The sequence below is a fragment of the Chelon labrosus genome (genome assembly GCF_963514085.1).
Source record: "Chelon labrosus genome assembly, chromosome: 6".
NCBI classification, from domain to species: Eukaryota; Metazoa; Chordata; class Actinopteri; order Mugiliformes; family Mugilidae; genus Chelon; species Chelon labrosus.
The window spans coordinates 16,936,559-16,957,269 of record NC_140342.1 but is presented as its reverse complement, the minus strand read 5'-3'; the positions used below and the strand labels follow the sequence as shown (position 1 = coordinate 16,957,269).

At 42.4% G+C, this 20,711-nt stretch overlaps 3 protein-coding genes across 4 annotated transcripts; all 3 read right to left on the bottom strand.

Moving 5' to 3' along the window:
- Nucleotides 1–6,514: 6,514 nt before the first annotated feature.
- Nucleotides 6,515–8,870, bottom strand: LOC311489268 (aquaporin-1-like). Of its 2 annotated transcripts, none has more exons than XM_084546269.1 (5): nucleotides 8,740–8,870; nucleotides 8,122–8,545; nucleotides 7,807–7,965; nucleotides 6,921–7,001; nucleotides 6,515–6,836 (listed from the first exon to the last, which is right to left on the bottom strand). In XM_084546269.1, the coding sequence occupies exons 2-5, from the start codon at nucleotides 8,473–8,475 to the stop codon at nucleotides 6,642–6,644; spliced, it is 789 nt and encodes a 262-aa protein (XP_084402395.1). In that variant the 5' UTR covers nucleotides 8,476–8,545; nucleotides 8,740–8,870; the 3' UTR covers nucleotides 6,515–6,641. The 2 variants fall into 2 exon arrangements, with proteins under 2 accessions (XP_084402395.1, XP_084402394.1); XM_084546268.1 differs by having other exon boundaries at nucleotides 8,122–8,593; nucleotides 8,740–8,867.
- LOC311489269 (aquaporin-1-like) lies at nucleotides 8,647–10,577 on the bottom strand. The gene is made up of 4 exons (XM_084546270.1): nucleotides 9,830–10,577; nucleotides 9,223–9,381; nucleotides 8,958–9,038; nucleotides 8,647–8,878 (listed from the first exon to the last, which is right to left on the bottom strand). Exons 1-4 carry the CDS (start codon nucleotides 10,190–10,192, stop codon nucleotides 8,702–8,704), a joined length of 780 nt encoding a protein of 259 aa, XP_084402396.1. The 5' UTR covers nucleotides 10,193–10,577; the 3' UTR covers nucleotides 8,647–8,701.
- Nucleotides 10,578–14,695: 4,118 nt separating this feature from the next.
- On the bottom strand, nucleotides 14,696–17,073 carry LOC311489938 (aquaporin-1-like). The gene is made up of 4 exons (XM_084547253.1): nucleotides 16,619–17,073; nucleotides 15,849–16,010; nucleotides 15,564–15,644; nucleotides 14,696–15,270 (listed from the first exon to the last, which is right to left on the bottom strand). The coding sequence occupies exons 1-4, from the start codon at nucleotides 16,979–16,981 to the stop codon at nucleotides 15,091–15,093; spliced, it is 786 nt and encodes a 261-aa protein (XP_084403379.1). The 5' UTR covers nucleotides 16,982–17,073; the 3' UTR covers nucleotides 14,696–15,090.
- Between the last annotated feature and the right edge of the window lie 3,638 nt (nucleotides 17,074–20,711).

The window sequence follows — 20,711 nt, the reverse complement described above, 5'->3', positions numbered from 1 at the left end:
TGAGAAACCACAGCCTGCTATCCAGCCTGAACTCGCCTGTGCTGGGATCAAGAACGACACTGTACTTCAGATCTCGGAGCTGGAGTTTAACAAAATTCTGGCTGAAGGGACAGACAAGATGTCTTCACTGGAGCAAGACAATGCTGCTCTAAGAAAAGAGTTAGAGCAATTGAAAGAACAGCTCAAAGCCCAAGGAAAGGAGGCAGAAGAAGAGATGGCTGTTCTTCATGAGGAGCTCAGCAAGAAGGGGAAGATGCATGAAAATGCTTCCCTGCATGGTAAACTGCTAGAAGAATCGCTCAAGGCAGAAGAAAACAAAAGGAAGGAAGCAGAGACCTGTCTTCAGCAACAAGCAGAGGAGACCGCTAGAGTTAAAGCTGCACTGACTCTAATGCAGACTCAGATGGATGAGCAACAACATCAGTGGGAGAAGGAAAAGCTCCGCTACGTTTCTGAGAACATAGTGACGACATCAACTATGACAGCTGCAGCCATCAAGATGCAGGAGGACCTGGAAAACGAAAGACGACAGTGGGACCAGGAAAAGGCCGACCTCCAGCACCGCTTACAATCCATGAACGAGGCCATCAAGAAGACGGTGGAGGAGGGGGAAAACTCCAGAAATGAGTTAATGGACAGACTGCAACAACTAGAACAGCAGATGGAGGAGGCACCGAAAAAAGGGAAGAAGAAATCTCTGAGGAAGCGATTCCTCAAACTTTTCAGAAGACCTTGAGAGACCCAGCCTCAGCCTGACCTCTGCCAGTCCTGTCACACCCTCCCACATTGAACCCCCCCCCATCCCTTTCCCCTTTGTGTGAATGTGAGTGCGAATGATTGTTTGTCTTTGTGTTTGTCCTTTGATGGTGAGGAGCCCTGTCCAGAGTGGCCTGGTGTCTCTCTGTGTTAATCCTGTGATGTACTGGCAGCTTGTCCTTGCGGTATTGGGCAAAAACATCCATTGTCCATTGCCTGCTGGAAGAAGCTCCAGACATCAACAGAAATATGCTCTAGCCATCTACGGACAATGAATGAATGAGTGAGTGAATGGCATTAACAGCATAAAAATAAAAATAAAAACAACAACAACAACATATACTAATGTTTGCACATCTCTTCTACAACTAAGTTCTGAGTTATAAAATATTGATGATTCTGAATATTTAAAGTAGCATGAGTAAGTAAAAAGAAATTCCCAGTTCTCATGCAGCTGTGCAGGTTATAATTAACAAGTTTATTCTTTAATAAAATTGTCTGCGAATGTTTTCAGCCATCCAGGTCATAGTATATCCAAAAAAGGTCAACTGGACTCGTAGAGTTTTGAGAAGACATTTCACCACTCACCCGAGTAGCTTCTTTAGTTCTAGGAGACCGGTGGGATGTTTGAGGTTTAAATAGGAAACTTTTACTGAAGCTTGCTCATTTGAGAAAACAACCAGAAACCGGTGCAGCTAATTTCCATTAACAAATTATTAATCAATATTGTAGATTTGTATGTACAACTGTATGTACATTTAACACAATGCTAGGGATTAATACTATTAGATTCATTATTTTGTCCAGATGAGACAAAAAAAAACAATTGCTCTGTGCGATTAGATCTTAACAGAGTCTGCAAATGTTCCATGAGATGGAAATCAATTGTTCCGGCTACCTGAGTCTGCTCCACATGACTTTATTTTAGTTTAACATTGACATCAGTGCATCAGAAGTGTATCTGGAGGCCAATAACTTTGTGTACTGAAACTTTACAGCCTGTTCTCATCTCTCGAGAAAGCAAAAGACAGGCTGCTGTAGAACTTCTTGTGATTTGTCACGTATACCCAACACACAGAGAAATAAATTCAGATACGTATGTTTTGTGTTAACCCAAAGAAATTATTCAAATATGATATTTAGATGACACTGTTTGATGTCTATAACACATTCTAGTCACCCACACGTTGTGTCACTCTTTTCAGTTTTTCCAGGCAAACTGAAAAAAATAAATTCAGTCAAAAAGATTGATGGCAACAAAATCATCTGCGTGTAAAATGTAAAAAAAACCCAACACATTCATTTGAGGAAACAAATCATGTATGTATGTAATTCTATAACACAGATATGTCTGAAATCATCTATAGACCATAAACAAAGTGTCTTAAATTATGTTTAAAACAAGTAAATAATGTCAAACAGTGATTCTCACAGTGTTTTAAAACTCAGGTAGCCTACTTTGTGTTAACGGCCACTGAAAACTTTAAATTAAGTCAAGTATAAGGCATCTTCTATCAAATAATGATACTTTTGTTACATTTTATAATAACTGCACTAACTACCTGAATTAATCATGAACTACAGTAAGAATACAGCTTTCTCACTCTCTCTTTCTTCTCACACAATGTTGGACAAAAACTCTGGTTTGACATATACAAGTGGATAAACCGTCCATTCCAACTTCCAGCTCCGGAGTCAAATGCAAATGTGTTAAAATCGCTTTTAAAGAATGTTTTTAAACTCTTTAGACTTCAGGTTACTTTACAACAGCTACAAGCGTTAAAACAACGTGAGAAACGCTGCTTAAAAAAAGCAAATGTGTCACCTATTGAGCATAAATGAACACACAAACAGCCTCCTCATGCCATTAAAGCCTTTTGTCACTAGAGGACGACATTGCGTTGCTGAACTTTCAAAGGAGCTGTTTGTTTAAAAGTCTCATTTTCTACATCTCTACATGAAAATGATGCAAAACGTCAGCAGATCTTCACACAAGTCCTGACAGTTTCAGCCGAAGAACTACATACTAACTTAAGTGCAGAGAAACACTTGACGGACAGATCAAGTGAGCGTAGTGTGATCATCTCCACTGTAATGCCACCTTGTGTTTCATTGTGGCTGGCACACAGTGCACTTTATTTTTTGACAGAATGTTTGGTTTAGTTTTAGTTTCTTTATAAAGAAAATAACTAATGTTACAGATAAATTTAAGAGAATGATTGAAACCCTTCAGATTTGTACCACATATCACATATTTATCCCGTTTGAACCTCTATCAATTACTGGCTAAATATTAAATACCGGTCACATGATGTTTTTATGTGTCCTCACTAGTTAGACTTGCTGGTTAAGGACAGGGCTAAGGTCTTCTTTGGCCTTCAGTGTTTATGAGAAGCTTTTACAGAGGTCACAGGAGTCAATTTAATGCGTGCCTGTGTTTGTGTGACACATTTCCGTGTGTTGTGGGCAACTACTGCGCTCAAGGCCTTGAATTCTTTGACAGGATCAACAAGTTCACCCTGCACACTAGAACCAGCGGGGCACTGCGCTCTGACTTCATTCATTAAAGGTCCAGTCTGCTATATTATAATGCTTCAATTCAAGCTATAGTCACATACACGACTGATTTAATTATGATTTAAGGCTTGATTTATAGATTTAGACTTAGACAAGGTGGCTAAGTTGCACATAAAAACACTGTTAAGAACCACAAGTAAAAGAAAGATAAAATAAAATAAAATAAAATAAAAAAGTCTGTTAAGGTTTACAGACATTATTTGTTTGAACAACAGTCCATCAACCATAAAAACATTAATATAATTAATTTAGATGTTGCTAAGAGTCTGTGCATGATAGCAAGGGTCAAGAAATAAGTGTCATGGATTGTGCTTTTAACCTTTCATTGGAATACACCGATCAGCCACAACATTATGACCACTGACAGGAGAAGTAAACAACATTGACTATCTTGTGACAGTTCAATGTTCTGCTGAGAAACATTTGGACCTGGCTTTCATGTGGATGTTACTTAGACATGTACCACCCACCTAGACCAGACCAGGCACCCCCACCCCATAGCAATGACACTCCTTGATATCAGCAGCCATCCCCAGCAGGATGCAGCCTGGCACTGACTCAAAAAAAGGAAAAACAGCACAAGGTATAGACCTGGCCTCCAAATTGACTCGATCCCAAACTGATCAAGTATCTGTGGGATGATCCACAGAGGCCCCTCCCCTCAACCCATAGGTCCCAAAGGCTCCCACTAACAACAATCTGTTGCCAGACACCACAGGACACCCTCAGAAGGCCCATGTCTATTCTCTGATGAGTCACAACTGTTTTGAAGGCAAAAGGGAGACCTACACAATATTAGGAAGGTGGTCATAATGTTATGCCAGATCAGTGTACTATGGTCTGTTTTGAGCTGTATTTATCAGCAGTTACCCAGATCAGGACTTCTGAAGTAGTTTGTATTAACGACCTGCAGTTACAGTTACAGTCAGTTAACTGATCCGAAGGGTGTTGTGCTGATGTTTGGAGAAAAACCCTCAACCTGTGAAAATGTAGGCCAGTAGTGTCACCCAGAAAGAGCTGAGGGTTAGCTTTCATCACATCTGTTCGCACACAACGGTCATGAAAAGGGGAAGTGAGAAGTGTTTCACTCTGCAGTTTTGATTGGCACCTTGTTTCTCATGCGCGGAGCTCTGCACCCAGTCCACCAGATATCCATCAGTGCCCACCCCCAGCCCACAACAACAACCCCCTTCTGACACAGTGCTTATTGAGCGTTTGCCAAAAACTGATGAGAAGCAGAAAGGGAGTACGCACTGCAAGGAACTCCTGGGTCGCAGATAAAGCCTCGACCATCAGTCAGTATGCACAGATACGCTGAAGAAGGCCAGAGAGGGGTTAAGTCCGAGGGTGAAAGGCAAATAGTGTGCAAGTTTAAGATTTTATCGTACAAATCTCTCAGCACTACCTACCTCAACTTGTCAGTAAGCCATTAATCCGTAAGCACAGGTCACAATTACGTAGGTTTATTTTTTTAAACGCTACTTAATTTCTCTAAAGTACCTGACACTGTAGAAATTAGTTTTTCAGGAACATTATTCAAAATTTGCTGATGACTGCTGCAGATTAATGATTTAAAAACACGTTCTGCGGATTTTTACTGCTCCGCAACTGTTGGGCTAACTTAAAATAACCCACAATATCCAGAAGAATAAGGCGAATCAGGGTTTGGATACACAGGCAGTTTGTTATAATAAGATCAATCAAATTGAATCTAGCCAGCCATTTCATTTCATGTATTACTGCTGATTTATAAAGCGAAAAGAAAGGACGCTGATTAAATGATAATTTGGGTTGAATATTAAATTTGTCACCAAATCATTTTGAAACTTGAATCGGGTCGGACCTCCATTCTCAATGGTTTATTTTGTCTAGATAAACATAATTAGAGGACCGGTGAACACTCCCCCGATGCCAAGTAGTTATGGAATAATCAAGCTTCCGAACGAGAGCCAAACCGCTTTCAGACAAAATGAGCGAGGGGGCAACAAAAAGAGCATTGTCTGTGCTGTTGGGCACAAACTTCAAAACAAGAGACCAAACACAATGCTCTGACCTCTGAGGTTAAGCACACAAAAGGACGGAGATTTTAGACTGGCCGCCGTCACATGACACGGCCTCTGAGATTCCACCATAAAAAAAAAAAAAAAAATGATGTGAAGAAGTGTCATGCCATAAAAGCGAGATAACCCCATCGACACAGATATCATTCATTGATAAATTCAGGCTGGACCTTTGCAGTTTTATGAGCAACCAGAACTGACAGAGTAGTGGTAACATACACCAGAGTGGAGGAATAGTCCTCCTTAAAGGGAGGGGGTGATGATATATGCACTGAATGTGGATATATAGTCTTAATCTGATTGATCTTAATATGAGGAAGTATGTTTTCTCACAAATGTACTGTAGACTCCGTAGATTTTCATAGCCTTATTGCGCTCCGGTGTGTTGAAAATATGTAATATTGCATGAAATTTAGTGAGAGTAATATTCCACTGGCCTAGCTGTGTCTCAATTCGAACATAACGTACGCCTTTATTACTTCACAACGTAGTAAAATTATTCGGGACACACACACACTCCGTTAATGATCATCTCACACGGCGCAGAATAATGGTAGTGCTCGACACGGCGGTGTGCACCCAAGCACGGTGGTTATCCTGCCCCTGATTAGTGATTAAGCTAAGAATAACTAGCACGTATTGAAACAACCTTGGCTGAATTGCCCTCAGAACACGGGGTTTCTGTTGAGAAACGTCCTGCCGTGGAGTTTAAAGTCATTTGACGGTTCTTCAATGATTAGCTCAGGGTGTGCGGACCATCAAATATCCGCGAGCCATAAAAGCGGGATGTGAGAGGGGCCGCGTGCGTAGACGGCGAGAGGACATTCTTGTAACGCAGCCAAACAGGAAACCTCCGTGATGGTCACATCTTGTATCATCATGCTTTTTGTTGTGAGGAATTTTAAGTGCCTTTATGTGCAATTACCTGAGCCACATCCTTTTGTTGTTTCAAGAGGACTTTTGGGACCGTCGCCAAATACCGTCATTAGGATAATAATGTACACAGAGTGTGATGCACATTTAAATACACACCGCATTATTCTGGTAACTGCGTAATGTAAACAAGGATATCTTGACCTTACTCTGAACTTTGCTATGAAAAGAATTATTTCAGATAAAAACACAGAAACCTTTATTTTCAGATATTCACAAAAAAAAAAAACACACACACACAGGAAGTGAAGACAAAAAAATTTTTTTTTTTTTCTTTTTTGACATGCTATCAGAAAAGCTTTGTGCAATCAATGTTCATTGTTTTGGCCACACAAGTGGATCTTGACTGCGGTCGCCTTCTCCACGAGATTCACCTGCACCGTCTTCAGCTTCTGGACCTCTAAGAAGGACGTTCATGCGAGTGGTGAGGCCTCGCGTCCGTGGACACAGAATGAAATCGTAGATAAGCGATGCCGCTATGCCGCCACACATCGGCCCAAGCCAGTACACCTGGAATCAAGGCAGCAGAGATGAGATGCAATTCTTCTTTGACAAAATAGAACAAACAAGCTCAAAAGTGTCTGCTGACATTACCCAGTGGTTGCTCATTTGGCCTTTTACCACAGCCGGACCAAAGGAGCGAGCAGGATTGATGCCACATCCAGTGAAGCTTATCTGCAGATGGCAACACATCAGTTTTGTAACAATTTGTATTGGCAGTTTGAGATCATGTCGTCTGATTGTGCACGTACACTGCGCCACGCTGGCTAATCTGACATTGCATCAAAAATCAAATATTGTAAAGAACCCTCGCTTCTAACCTAACTGAGAGTTTTAGATGTGCTGATTGGGTAGAATAACTTTCAGTGTTATATAACTCCAAGTTCATTTTGAACAGTTGTTCACGCTAAGAGTTTAATTAATGTGACCTTTTCTGGTGGCCACCATGTAATCGCTTCCGCCACCAGCGATCAAAGCGCTGACCTGTTTGTACCTCAGCAAAACGGCCTTATGTTTACAGGCAAACGCTCTCGTAAAAAAAGAAAGAAAAAAACGGTGATTGTCGGCTCTTTATTAAAGTTGACACGCTTTGCCGCTTTGCATGCGACCCAATGCGACAGTAGCGTAGCGGCCTGTGCAATTGCGATTCGCTGCACCCTCTCCTTGAACTGCTGGCGCACTACCCAGACCCACTCACTGCAGGATTATGTAACGTAGCAGAGAGGGAAAAAGTCTGGAATCATGACAACCACTTTCCAAACACAGGAAAAACTGTGTCGGCAAGGAGACGGAGAGGAGAAAAACTGACCAAATGTACAACAATGCCAAATAAAAATGTATAAAGATATCGAAACAATGCAAAAAATGATCAAACTTCACCAAACAAATAAAACTAATCTGTCCCTGTTCTATTCTGTATCATGCAGTAATAATTTACAGGTGGTTCAAAAACAGATTCACCAGAAGTGGATTTACTTACAGCAGCGAAGTGCCCAAGGCCCACTGACAGTCCGATGACCAGTGGTGCAAAACCCTGAACGTCGGTCCTTCGCTTGTCAGTCACTGCTATCACACACAGAACCAGCTGAAGGGTGGCAAGGAACTCGATGACAAAACCCGATCCTGCACCTACCGCTAGCTTCAAAAGAAAACCATCAGCAACTAAATGCAAAACGTTCAACTTTATATTTTGACAAAATGCAATGGTTTATATTATGTAAGAAGTTGTCTTGAGAGCACAATAAGTCTTCCCTGTCAAACGGAAGTCAGTCAATAAAACGGACTAGGACCATACCTGATTAACACCAAGAGATGTTTCGTCCTTTATTGCATTCACGATAGCACTAGCTGCAAGTGCCCCCAGCATCTGTGCCAGGATGTAGCAGACACTTCTAAGTGCGCTGATCTGGCAGCTGACCAGGAGGCCCAGAGTGATCGCGGGGTTCAGGTGCGCTCCGCTGACGTGCCCCAAAGTCTGAGCCAGGGTGGCGATGGCGAGGGTGAAGGCCAGCGAGACCTTGATCTCCTGGACCACCCCCTTCTCATTACTCCCAGTGATGGCCGCAATACCGACGAATATGAACAGTAACATCCCTATGAACTCTGCGGCCACAGCCCTCCAAAACCCCCAGCTTTTCACTTCTGCCATGTTTGCGACAAAAGTGTCTGGGTGTGTTAAAACCAACAAGTAGGCGCTTCTTTATTTATAGTGAAGAGGTCTGGGTGCAGAGGGGAGGAGAAAAGGGATGACACAGGAAAAAGATGCACTGCACACCATTTCGGGTCATTTCGGGTGAGCATCAGACAGAAGAAGAAACAGTTGAGAGACAGTATTTTATTTTTATATATATAAGAGTATACAGTAGTAACTTTGATCATTCTAAATCTTTGACATCCACCAGAAGGGGCTCACCAGTTTCATTTTGCCGTGGCGAGCCACAACATAACAGGGCTCTTGTTTTTTCACTGAGGAGCTCATTTCTGGGTGCCAGCAGATAATTATACAGAAGTGCTGCTACCAAACCTGCACTCATAGGTCCAGCCCAGTAAACCTGAAAAGCCAAACAACAGGACAGACAATAGGAATGACTCACAAGCCCAGCACTTAAAAATCAGCTCCACAATACGCACCCACTGATCGTCAAAAGATTCCTGTATGACTGCAGGCCCAAAGGATCGAGCGGGGTTGATACCGCATCCTGTGTAGCTGATCTGCAAACCATATCACAGGAAAACACTGCTTGTCTCTCTCTGGCTGTACATCAGCAGATTACATACAGTGGCTGATTTACAGCCTGTTCATAGGCCAATCTATTGTATCTGGCCGTGGCGAGATGGAGAAACCAGCTGCCGAATTAGTGACAGGGGAAATAGAGTAATGTTTTGACGGACTCACCCCAGCAAGGTGTCCCAGCCCCACAGACAATCCGATCGCGAGAGGCGCGAATCCACCGACGTCGCGTCTTTTGTCTGTGACCGCCAGCACACACAGGACCAGCTGAAGGGTGAGCAGGAACTCTATGCCGAAACCTTGACGGGGGCTGATTCCATTTAGCTACAACGGACAAGAAAATGCTTCAGTTTGGCGTTTGTCTCTTCTTTCCTTGCCAGTTGTTAGGGCCATTCTTATGTCCTGCACTTCTGCAACTCTTATCTTGTTAGCTGCAGAAGAAAAAGCATGTCAAAACCACCAACAGTCTAATGACCAGCAGTGCTTATCAGTCACGAGCATTCTGCTCAAAGCCCAACAGAAGGAGCATGCTGTGTTTACTGATCCTGTACGTATATACACCGTAGAGGTCCAAACAAGCTTTCATTCCATCCACTCTTTGATGAGAGAAGGCCTGCTTCAGTTGCAGCTACAAACCACAAGTAATAATTGAAATGTGACACTTAAACTTAACAACGAATCACCAGCAGTAAAAAAATAAATATGTCTAAACCTGAGCACTAAATGTCAATCACTAAGAGGGAAAACCGGAAACTCATGGTTTCCACCCTACCTTGTTGACACCTAGAGAGTCTGTGGTTTCTGGCCTAACACCATACACAATGGCACTGCCTGCCACTGCCCCCAGCATCTGAGCGATGACGTAGAAAAAGGCTCTGACGACACTCATCTGGCAGCTGGTCAGGAGGCCCAGGGTGACAGCAGGATTCAGATGAGCACCGCTGACATGACCTATGCACTGGGCTAACGTGGCAATGGCCAGCCCGAAGGCAAACGCCACTTTTATCTCCTGGTCGGGGTAAGTATTGTTTCGGTCCCCTATCGCAGCCGAGAGGCCAACGAAGATAAAGATAATCATTCCCAAGCATTCAGCCACAACTGCCCTCCAAAAAGCCCACGTTTTAATTTCTGTCATGGCTGCTCAGGCGACGTCGGCGAACGAGCTGATCCCAGGTAGCACACCGACAGACTGCGGCACCCAAATTTGGTTCCACCATCGAGCCCGGCCGAAGACGTGAGTGACATTCACTAGCATTCATCAAGCGTGTGGCTTTCAAAAATCAGGCCTGATTAGAAACAGCTGAGAGATATGCGTTTCAACCAGGGAGAGTGACCTCCACGTCTCCTGCTCTGTTCAGTACTTTTCCAGTTTAAGTGAAGGCAACGCTTTCACCGCTCATTTCAGACCACAAAAAGCGTTATATTGTTGACTACAAGGAGGAGAACACTAAAAAATGTTAATTCATTATCATGCTTTGTGAAATTAAAAGGGAAAATAGTCAAGTTTAAATGCACGAGCACAAAATTGCACATGCAGCAACGGTCAACACCTCGCAAACAGTATTTAATGCACGCTTGTGTTGCATTTTTACTGCTACTGTAATTTAAATATATTTCAACTAATGACTGATGCATCTTAAAAACCCCATTCTTCAAGTACTTTGGCTTAACTCCGAGCACAAGACACTAGATGTGTGTCAGACATCCATCTGATGCGTGAGGGACACGCTGAGTGGTTTTCCTTTCTTTCCTCCCTATTCTATTCTGAGCACGTGTCACGCAGGGCCAACTGCATTGAAGGTAACATCAGTCATTTGCCACTGTGAAGGAAATGGGAGCTTTTGAATTCGCGACAAGGAAACCGGCATCCCGTTCTGCCGTTCTGTGTGAAAGGATTGGCAGGTTAAAGGGTCGCCCAGCTTCTTGTCTGCTTTTTTAGAAGGAGGAACGAGAATACCCTCAAAGGATCACCTTTAGCTGGGGCGTCACTGCTTCGCTTCCCCATTATTCTTCATCAGATAAAGGTAGTTTTACTAGTTTGATTCCTGTTCACCGAGGAGTTGCCCCAGGAAATGTGATTGTGTTAAAAAACATTTCCACCATAGAGATGATGGTAAAACTGGTAGGATGTGTTACGTGACGTTACGTGACTCTCTAACCATTTGAGCTCTGAACCTGTGAACTTTTTACTGCAGTACAGTAAACTTCTAACCACATTTCATTTGATAAAAGATCAACTTTTTATCTTCGGGCAGTCACATAATCTGAATGTGTAATCTTTTCCTTAACTCCAGCTCCACCCCAGGAGGTGGAGGTATTTTCGGGGGGGGTCAGATGCTGAACGCCGCATGTCTCTGTACAAATTCTACACATTCTGCTCATCACATTATCATTGACCAGATAGATTTACTAATCTCTGAAGGGTAATGAGACGCTATTGTTTTTGTACAATAGAATATATTAAGTAAAATGTAAAATAATGTTTAAGTCTAAAACATCAAAGGTTTTAAGCTGTGAAACTCAGAAAAGAAAAGAAATCAGGCCGAACTAGCTAAAAGACACATGTATGAGCACATGTTTTGGCCTTTTGACTAGTTTTAGCAACTTTCTTTGAGATGTCAAGGTATAATGGGACACAACTGTAAAAAGTTGTGCTCAAAAGAGTACAGCTGCCTAAACTGCCGCGGTACGATTTTGGCAAGCGGACGTGACCGGAGGGAAGGATGCCTGTCAGCTGGCTGGCACTGTCTCCGGTTAAGGAGGGTCCAGTCCGCTTTGCTCTTTGACTCCCTGTGCGTGCACAGCCACACACATAAAATGCCGTGACCAATAAAAAGGCTCCACCCCGAAAGTTCCTGTACTTGAGGTTGTTTGGGTGGGTAAAATAATATCCCTACAATAGAGAGCTCTGATGATTCTTACATCCTTGGGGAAACTTGCTGTTGCAGAAACGCTGCTTTTGATCACATGCCAGTGGTAGTGCCTCATCATGTGTGAACCCTCCACTCACCCATGATGTTCACACCCCACCCCCCTCACTGGCTTTCAGATGTAAATAAGATATAAATACTTCTGATCCCCTGCATCTGGTCTTCCAGAGGCATGGATATGATCAAGATGCAGGTGTTCTCATAAACCTCTGAGAGGATTTATTATGCTGCACTTCATGTAAGTGGTAACTCAAACTAACAGAGTTCATAAAATGAACGCACACACACACTACTTAATCATGCAGAAATGGAGGCAAGTCAAGTATATAATCAATATGTACGCTGGTCTGTTAAGCAGAGTAAAATGGTACTTACAACTTCAAAGGCTTTTACTTCCAGTTTCTTAAAGAGGTCATGACGTGGTGAATGCACAGAAGGTGTGTTAAAAGATGTGTTCCTTGAACACATCTTTTAAAAATAGTAGTGATAAACACGTTTCTGTTGCTCAGTTAATCCATTTCCAAGCAGGTAATCCACACCAGGTCCAAAGACAGAGATGTCCAGTTGCCCTGTTGGGGAAAAGACTACTGAGGCTTTGCGGTTTTCCTTAAATAAGGCTCCTGATCACATATTATCTAGCTATCACACATTTCCCATCACATTTTTCGTGGAACTGTTCGTGGACTGCACCACCCACAATGACATCATCTGTCGTTGTAGGACAACACTCAAAAAAGCAAAGAAGGGATTAATCCATACATCTGCTACAAACACTGTACATTTGTGAGAATGCAATGGACTCAGACTGGTTATACATTTTTTAAGTAACATATAAATACATATAAAATATGTTATTGAACTAACAGGCACGTAGCACAGAGGAGGAGCCGAAGCTGACAGACTCTAAGAAATTGGGATTCTTGGAAAACTGCTGGACCCATAAAAATTTCAGTGCTCAGGTTCATAGAAAACGACTTCCTGTGTGTTTTCATTGGTGATTTTGAACTGGGAGGCATGTCTAAAAAGAACTGATATGGCATTTACAAATCTGACACTTACATTCTATATATTTATATATTCATATATCCCTTGAACTATCAGAACAGAAGTTTGGGCTTTAGGCCAAAAAAACAGGTGGATGTGGAGAAAGGAAGAGGGAGGAGAAGGGAAGACTGACTGATAACATGTAGGGGAATCATTAAAGTTGAAAAGTAAGCGGCTTTACGAACCTCGTAAGCTCAAGGAAGCTCAAAGAACTACTGAACTGACAGAGCAGTGCAGTGGATCGAGACCTGTTTTCCTACATAACAGTTATTTTTATAGTGAATCATTTGTAAATCATCGGACGTAATTTGGGTCATAATTAATGTTTCATGTAGTTCATTACATATTTTACATCTCATAAGGGATGCCCTGAATGGGGTCTAGTCAAGGCCCCAGTGTCTTAATTTGTTTTATTCATATACCGTGGCATGGCAGCGGAGGGGGAGGGGCTAAAAGAAAAGTCGTAAACGCACCACTCTGAGACTCAGATAAAAGTTTAAACGGGGAAAAACAAGCAGAGATGTAGAGAAGATGTGAAGGTCAGGGTGGAGTCAGCCAAACCTTAACAGGACAATCCAAAAAGGGGGCAAAATAAAGTTCAGAAGGCAGGTAAAGGAACTAGAACAACAGTCAGGTTTAAGCACTGTGGAGGTAAGGAGCCATGTGACTGAAAATGGAGTGGAAAATGGAAAGTCAGTATATGGTGGCTGAGAGAGACTGAATCTGGAATGGTATCATCTAACGTGAGTATGAAGGACCTGACCTACCTACATAATCTGTCAAAAGATGAGCACACTCCAGGAGCTGGTGAAAGGGAGAGTCGGAGAAAGCTCCTCCATGAGCTGCTGCTTGACTGCTGGAGGAAATCTGTCACCAACCTGGCAACCCAGCGCAGATCCACCTGTTGAAAACACAAAGTAGGAGAAAACTAATCCATCAATAAGCCTCTGGGCTGCACAAAGAAAACAAAAGAAGACAGGGAGAGAGCAGCAGCCACATCCAGGGCCAAGATTTAGGCTAATATTTAATGAACCAATTATTCCTAGAGTAAAGGCCTGCAACATGCTATGGGGCCATGCTGTTGTGTTTACATACACTTTGATCTGCTCAACCTCCAGTGACAGCAGATAAGATTAATAACTTGTGTCCTGTCTCTGCATGCATAATTAAAGACAGGTTAATCACTTTGGCTGCGACATCAGGTTCGAGATTTGAACTGTGACCTTTTCTGTTTACATTTCAGTCTTGGATTGCGGATTGCAGACTCAATACACTTTATTTGTTATCAGATAAATCCTAAGAAACGGATTCCCAGCGGGCCAAACGTTTGACGCCTCAGCCCTCAGACTGAACTTATGAAGTTTATTGAGTAATGTGGGCCGTGGATGATCCTAATGTAGACTTGTGTGAAAATCAGATTTTTTAAAACTACAAAAAAACTTATTAAGATTTTTATGGACTATTTTCTCTGACACGCCCTGTAAAATGTAAGATTATATGTAGTGTGCATAAATGCTGATTTGTTTCTTTTTAAATAAGTTAATATTGTTCTGATATGTAATTATGTAGAGCTGTCATTTTTTTATATGCTTGACATGTTTTTGCCAATCAGGTAAAGAAGATGAAACCTATAATACATACAAAAGACAAAGAGTGCCAAATGCTAACATGAAGTGTTTTATTTTACTTAAAAAAGTGAGACAATTCAAGAGTGCAAACATTCAAACAATACATTATACATCAGAAATAAGAAGTGATACAGGTACACGGAAATATGTTTACAAATGGCTCAACGTAGAATACTGATACTGGAAAAAATAAATTCAATCCACTGCTCCGTCAAGACTTTAAACTCCATTTTACATGCTGTAGTGGCGGAAAAATAGTTAGTGCCGGGTCAAACAAAGGTGTGAGTTAGGAAGAGACATTTAGTGACCCGTCGACCATAATTCTTCATTGGTACTTCAAAAAAAAAAGCACAAAAAATAACACCCTACACTAAATTCAATAGCTTTTTTTTACAGGAGTATAGACATTACATGTTTGTGATTGCGTGGCACTACTTGGACGTCATCTCCACGGTTGTGCTGTCGTTGCCTCCGTTAACGTCGTAGTCTCCGACCGGGCCGCTCACCAGGACCTTCATCCGCTCAGGGAAGTCATCATATTTGGGCGACAGCAGGAAGTCGTAGATGAGTGCCGCCGCCACGCCGCCGCACATCGGGCCCACCCAGTACACCTGCAATGGATAACTCTGATCAGTGCCTGGTTTGACAGTTAACGTGGCATAACAACGGGAATAACTCAGGGACAGCAGACCAGTTCAAAAGGTTTTGTCAACACCTCGCTAAGGCTCGTTCTGAAACAATATAGGTGCTGTGACTGATTAACTTTGTGCAGGAGGATTCACAAGGAATGGAGTCATATGTCGGTAACGGAGTTATTGAATTATCTAAGCTTGACATATAATATGCATGCAGAAAGAATGTGTGGTATGCGTGATGCGCTTGTGTGCTTCTAAGTCTGACTTACCCAGTGGTTTGTGAAATCGTTCAGGATCAAAGCCGGGCCAAAGGAGCGAGCGGGGTTGATGCCACAGCCTGTGTAGCTGATCTGTATTCAACAACAAAGAGACAACATGAGGGAGAATGTCTTCAGCAGCGTGTTCTCTGGGTTTAATAGTCTAATAACAATACAAATGCATTATTCCTTCATTCTTAGAGCTCTATTTTGTCTCCTGCTTGTTCTAAAATGTACTATATCTAATCCTGAGTAAACATTATGCTGCTTTGGGGAGGATTGCGAGGTACAACTTACAGCTGCCAAGTGTCCCAGGCACACCGAGAGGCCAATAGCCAAAGGAGCTGAGCCAGTGACATCACGCCGCCTTTTATCAGTGACTGCAATGACACACAGCACCAGCTGGAAGGTTGCCAAGAGCTCTATACCCACGCCTTGGCTGGGAGTGACACCGTTGAGCTGTGAGAGTTAGAGGAATCCAAAACAACAACAGTTTGTCAGTCAGTGTGTGTCATTAAGACTGATCGTTTCCCATCATGACCACTTTCTATTTAGCAATGCCCCGGGTGTCTGACAGCAATTTGGCAGAGATGACACACTGCTTATTCATTTCTCATTTGCGGAAAACCTGCAATTTAGCAGCGGCACGCTGCATGTTGGGGACCGTGAAGCTGCTCAGCAGAGGGGAGTTATCAGGTCTGGCCAGCTTTGAGCTATCCAGTTATAAGATAGCTGATGTTACTGACTACACAATGTGTAAAATGTAAGCATTTTTTGCTGTGTCACACCATAGTTTACGAAAACAGCTTTCACACTAATATCAAAGCACTGATGTTGCACATTCTTATTTGCAATTTTTTTCCCAATTGTGAGTCATGTGTCATCACTATTCAATAATAAGTACTCACAAAATGTCCAAGGAACAACACAAACAGTACCAAATCAGCACTCTTACTGTACGTTTAAACACAGGCAGTGAGTCACATTTGTTATTAATGTGGGCCATTTTCAATCTCATACGATCACATTTTCTGTCAACGACATCAAAATGAAAAAATCGTACTTACAGAGTTGAGCCCCAGTACACTGATGTTACTGGGACGTGCGCCATAAACAATGCCACAAGCCAGGGATGAACCCAGCATCTGAGCCACAATGTACATGACCGCCTTGAAGACGCTGATCTGGCAGCTGGCAAGCATCCCGAGAGTAACTGCAGGATTCAGGTGGGCTCCACTGATGTGGCCTAAACTTTGGGCCAGTGTGGCAATGGACAGGCCAAAGCCCAGCGACACCTTCACCTCCTGGTCTGGGTTGGCGTTATTCGGGTTCCCAATGGCAGTGGCGATGCTTAGAAAAATGAAAAGGGTCATGCCAACCAGTTCGGCCAGCACAGCCCTCCAGAAATCCTTGCTCTTGAACTCTCTCATGGTGGCTGCTGTCCTGCTGTGGTTGAGCTGGTTTTCTTGTTAAAGTTGTGTGTACTCACAAACAACAGCAACAGGCTGCATATATAAGGCCTGGGCTGATAATGGTCAGGGGGCGGGCTTTAAAAAAAAAACTGAAAGAGAGGGCCACACTGAATTAATGAGAAATCCAAAAGACTGGTCTCTCACATCCCTCCCTCTGCTCCCTCACCCTCCCTCCCTCCCTTCTTCCCTCCTCCTCCTCTCCATGTCCTCCGGCCCCTCTCCCACTACCTCGGTGTGCAACACTTTCTGGTCTTTGGACTTTTGTAATACAACCGAGTCTTAAAATAGCTGTCTCAAAAAGTACATTTTCTGCTCATTGGGGCATTTAAAGTTTCACAGCAGAGTCTCTTGTTGTGAGTATGTGGATGAAAAGGTGAATTTTAAAATGAAAGGAATCTAATTTTATTTTTAATTTTGAGCTTCAACAGTAAAATTACAACTTTGCACAGTCTTTTTGCTCCGGTGGATTCGCTGACAAGACAGAGGTTAGAGCCAGAGAAAAGACAGGCAACTCCCAAACAGTCATTTCATGTCTCACCCTCCCTCCACAGAAAAAAGGTTTTCGATCTTTTACAAGACCACCCAAATGACATTGCAGAAGCCAGCTCTGAGAACCTCTTTGGGACAAAGACAAAGTTGGCCGACTGAAAACCTTAATATACTCAATGTCACAACAGAGAAAGACTCTTTTATTGAGCTAAATTTCAAAGGAGCTGGAACCTCTGAATTTCAAAACCGTCCGATTGGGAGTGCTAATTTTAAAATGATTCAGATTTGTCATACATACGGCGACAGTAATTCATTAACTGAAAAGATGTTCTTGGAATAGTTCTTGAAAAGTAAAGTTGGAACAGAGGAGTGAAACACCAACTGTGTGAATTGAACTAGCTGTTGCACCTGGACCCCAGCCTAAAGGGGCATACCGTCAAGCATCAGCCTTTTCTAATGAGACTTTCTGAAGACGTAGAAATGTCCAGTTATGTTAAAACATGATTTGAGTGTGCAGTGGAATAAAAATTCTCTGACTTGATGTCAACTTTTATCAGCTATACACTCTGTCTCTGTCTCTGTCTCTGTCTCTCACCCGCTGTCTCTGTGTCTCCTGCTTATCTATGGCCAATTACAACAACCGCCTGACCCACCAACAACACAGCAAGAGCTGAAGCTAAAGATATATTATGTGTTTTTATTTTAATGAAACTCAGCAATTTACTTCCATTATTGTTACTCAAGACTGAGATATGATTTATGTAACCTCCCCTTTAATTGAACTACTAAAATGTTACCAAAACTATTTATTTCTAAGTTTAAGTTCCCTTTTATTTTTGTCTGCCTTTATAATTAACACAATTATTGAACCATTTTTCATAGCTGTGACCGTTTTTAACCGCTATCAAAGGCATATGAGGGAAAGTGTTTCTGTCCTTAAACAAATTTATGGCCATTTAATTATTAACTGTGCCAGCTTGTACTCTTACAAGCTCGGCTCGTATTTGGCGCAGGACCAACATGTCAGGGGACAGTGACAGAGTCAGACGCAGACGCGGAACCAGTGCCCACGGGGGCCTTGCATTAAACTGGAACATGCTCTTAAACAATGATGATTAATTCTTTAGCAGTGTTTTTTTTGTGCATGGCTCAATTTTGTGTCATCACTTCGTTGAATAAATGTCTGTTAGTCACTGCTTATTGCGTTGGCAGCGTATGCAATTTCTCTTATTTCAGCGGAACTGTCACTGAATTCCTCTCATTCCTGCACACCGATCAGCCACAACATTATGACGTATGACATGAAATGAATAACAGTGACCAAGGCTAATTGTAACTGGGAATGCATTTATCTGCTAAAGGTAGAGATAACAGATACACCAATCAGGCACAACATTAAAACCACTGACGTGAGAAGTAAATAACATTGATCATCTTGTGACAATTCAATGTTCTGCTGGGAAACTTTTGGACCTGGCATTCATGTGGATGTTACGTAGACATGTACCACCCACCTAGACCAGACCAGGCGCCAACACCCTATAGCAATGGCACTCCTTGATGGCAGCAGCCATCCCCAGCAGGATGCAGCCTGACACAGACACACACACAAAAATGGTCTAGGAACAACTGAAAAAACATGGAAAGCAACACAAGGTGTTGACCCAAACCGATCAAGTATGTGTGGGATGCACTGGAACAAGCCTGATACACAGAGGCCCCTCCCCTCAACCCATAGGACCCAAAGGCCCCCACTAACAACATCCTGTTGCTAGATATAACAGGACACCCTCAGAAGGCCCATGTCCACTCTCTGATAGGTCACAACTATTTTGGAGGCACAAGGGAGACCTACACAATATTACAAAGGTGTTCATAATGTTATGCCTGATCGGTGTACTTTGTGCTATTGACCAAAATATGTTTTATGCTCAAGTGCAAAAGGGCAAAAAGAAGAAGAAAAAAAAAATTTCAAATTTTTTGACAAGAACACTTTGACAAAGGAACAGGATGCAGATAAGAATCCTTTGTCTGAAAAGAATCCACTAAAATCCTGCATCAAATGGTGTTTGATTTGTAAATCTATTGCAGCACACTGTGGCATTAGCAGGTTTATGTCTGTATTTACAGCTGTGTTTGATGAAAGTATCTTTTCTACTGGGGCCATTTTACATTTCGAGCTCGGTTTATCAGTGTTGGCGAAAGTATTTAGATTCATACTGTTAAAAATTAATGGACACAGCCAACATGATGTTACCCATTGGTTTCTGGTGCCTGGAATGTGGTATACTGGCCATCGTCATCGGAGAGTAGCGAGACTGAGAACCAAATGCTAAGTTATTAGTTATTTGGTTAACACAGTCATACAAACCTGGCTTCTTCTCAATCTGGTGAGAAGTCTCTCTACAGTTTATTAACTGTGGATGGCAGTTGATGCCTTTCCAAATATATTTGTGTATTTGAAAGTTCAGATCAGATGAAGAAGTGAAATGAGAAGAGGCTTCTGTGATCTTGACTTTGTCATTGTCTTACTTCTGTCCAACTAGTGGCATTGATCCAGGACACAATGCAGGCGCTCATAGACACAAGAGAACACCCTATTTTATTCTGACTAGGATTGGAAAGAGGGGAAACTACACTGTAAGCAATTGCTGTAAATTTACAGCCAATTTTCAACATTAAAATACTGTTTTCGTGTTAAACAGCTTAGTACTGTAGTCAGCAATGCATTGTGGGCTGCTTAACTTGGAGCAACAGGACAGAGGCCCCAAACAGTATGGTGATGTTTTAAATTACAGGACACTACAGTATTTTTCGATTAAGCATGATTTGCACATGCGCATTGTTGAGTTTGAGATCCCGCTCTCTGACCTGTTTACGTCCAAATAAAGGAATTTAAAAAAAAAAAAAAAACGTCCGTCACTGAACAATCAGTGGGCGGCGGTCGGTTCACTCCAACAGACCCTCGATCCAGGCTGCGACACAGAAGAACACAACGAGCAACATTGATACTGGTAAGGTAAAAACATTAAACTTTGTCTACCGTTAACATTGTTTCCAAGTACACCTGACTGGCCTTGACTCTGGCCGTAATCTCAGCACTCCCGCTTGATAGCTTATAAATGCTAACGTTAAGATAGCGCTAACGTTATCATTCTTCATTCAAACTATAAAGTTAACTTACATTAGCCGTCCTCTG

What these genes read in the sequence shown, in the direction of transcription:
- LOC311489268 (XM_084546269.1), bottom strand. Translation starts at nt 8,475, where the DNA reads ATGGCAGAAGTGAAAAGCTGGGGGTTTTGGAGGGCTGTGGCCGCAGAG. An exon ending in CATCTCTTGGTGTTAATCAG is followed by an intron (nt 7,966 to 8,121) that starts GTATGGTCCTAG and finishes TTTCTTTTGAAG; the next exon opens with CTAGCGGTAGGTGCAGGATC. An exon ending in GCCAAATGAGCAACCACTGG is followed by an intron (nt 6,837 to 6,920) that starts GTAATGTCAGCA and finishes CCTTGATTCCAG; the next exon opens with GTGTACTGGCTTGGGCCGAT.
- LOC311489269 (XM_084546270.1), bottom strand. Translation starts at nt 10,192, where the DNA reads ATGACAGAAATTAAAACGTGGGCTTTTTGGAGGGCAGTTGTGGCTGAA. An exon ending in GGCTGGGACACCTTGCTGGG is followed by an intron (nt 9,039 to 9,222) that starts GTGAGTCCGTCA and finishes TATGGTTTGCAG; the next exon opens with ATCAGCTACACAGGATGCGG. An exon ending in AATCTTTTGACGATCAGTGG is followed by an intron (nt 8,879 to 8,957) that starts GTGCGTATTGTG and finishes TTGGCTTTTCAG; the next exon opens with GTTTACTGGGCTGGACCTAT.
- LOC311489938 (XM_084547253.1), bottom strand. Translation starts at nt 16,981, where the DNA reads ATGAGAGAGTTCAAGAGCAAGGATTTCTGGAGGGCTGTGCTGGCCGAA. An exon ending in GTGTACTGGGGCTCAACTCT is followed by an intron (nt 16,011 to 16,618) that starts GTAAGTACGATT and finishes TAACTCTCACAG; the next exon opens with CTCAACGGTGTCACTCCCAG. An exon ending in GCCTGGGACACTTGGCAGCT is followed by an intron (nt 15,645 to 15,848) that starts GTAAGTTGTACC and finishes TGTTGAATACAG; the next exon opens with ATCAGCTACACAGGCTGTGG.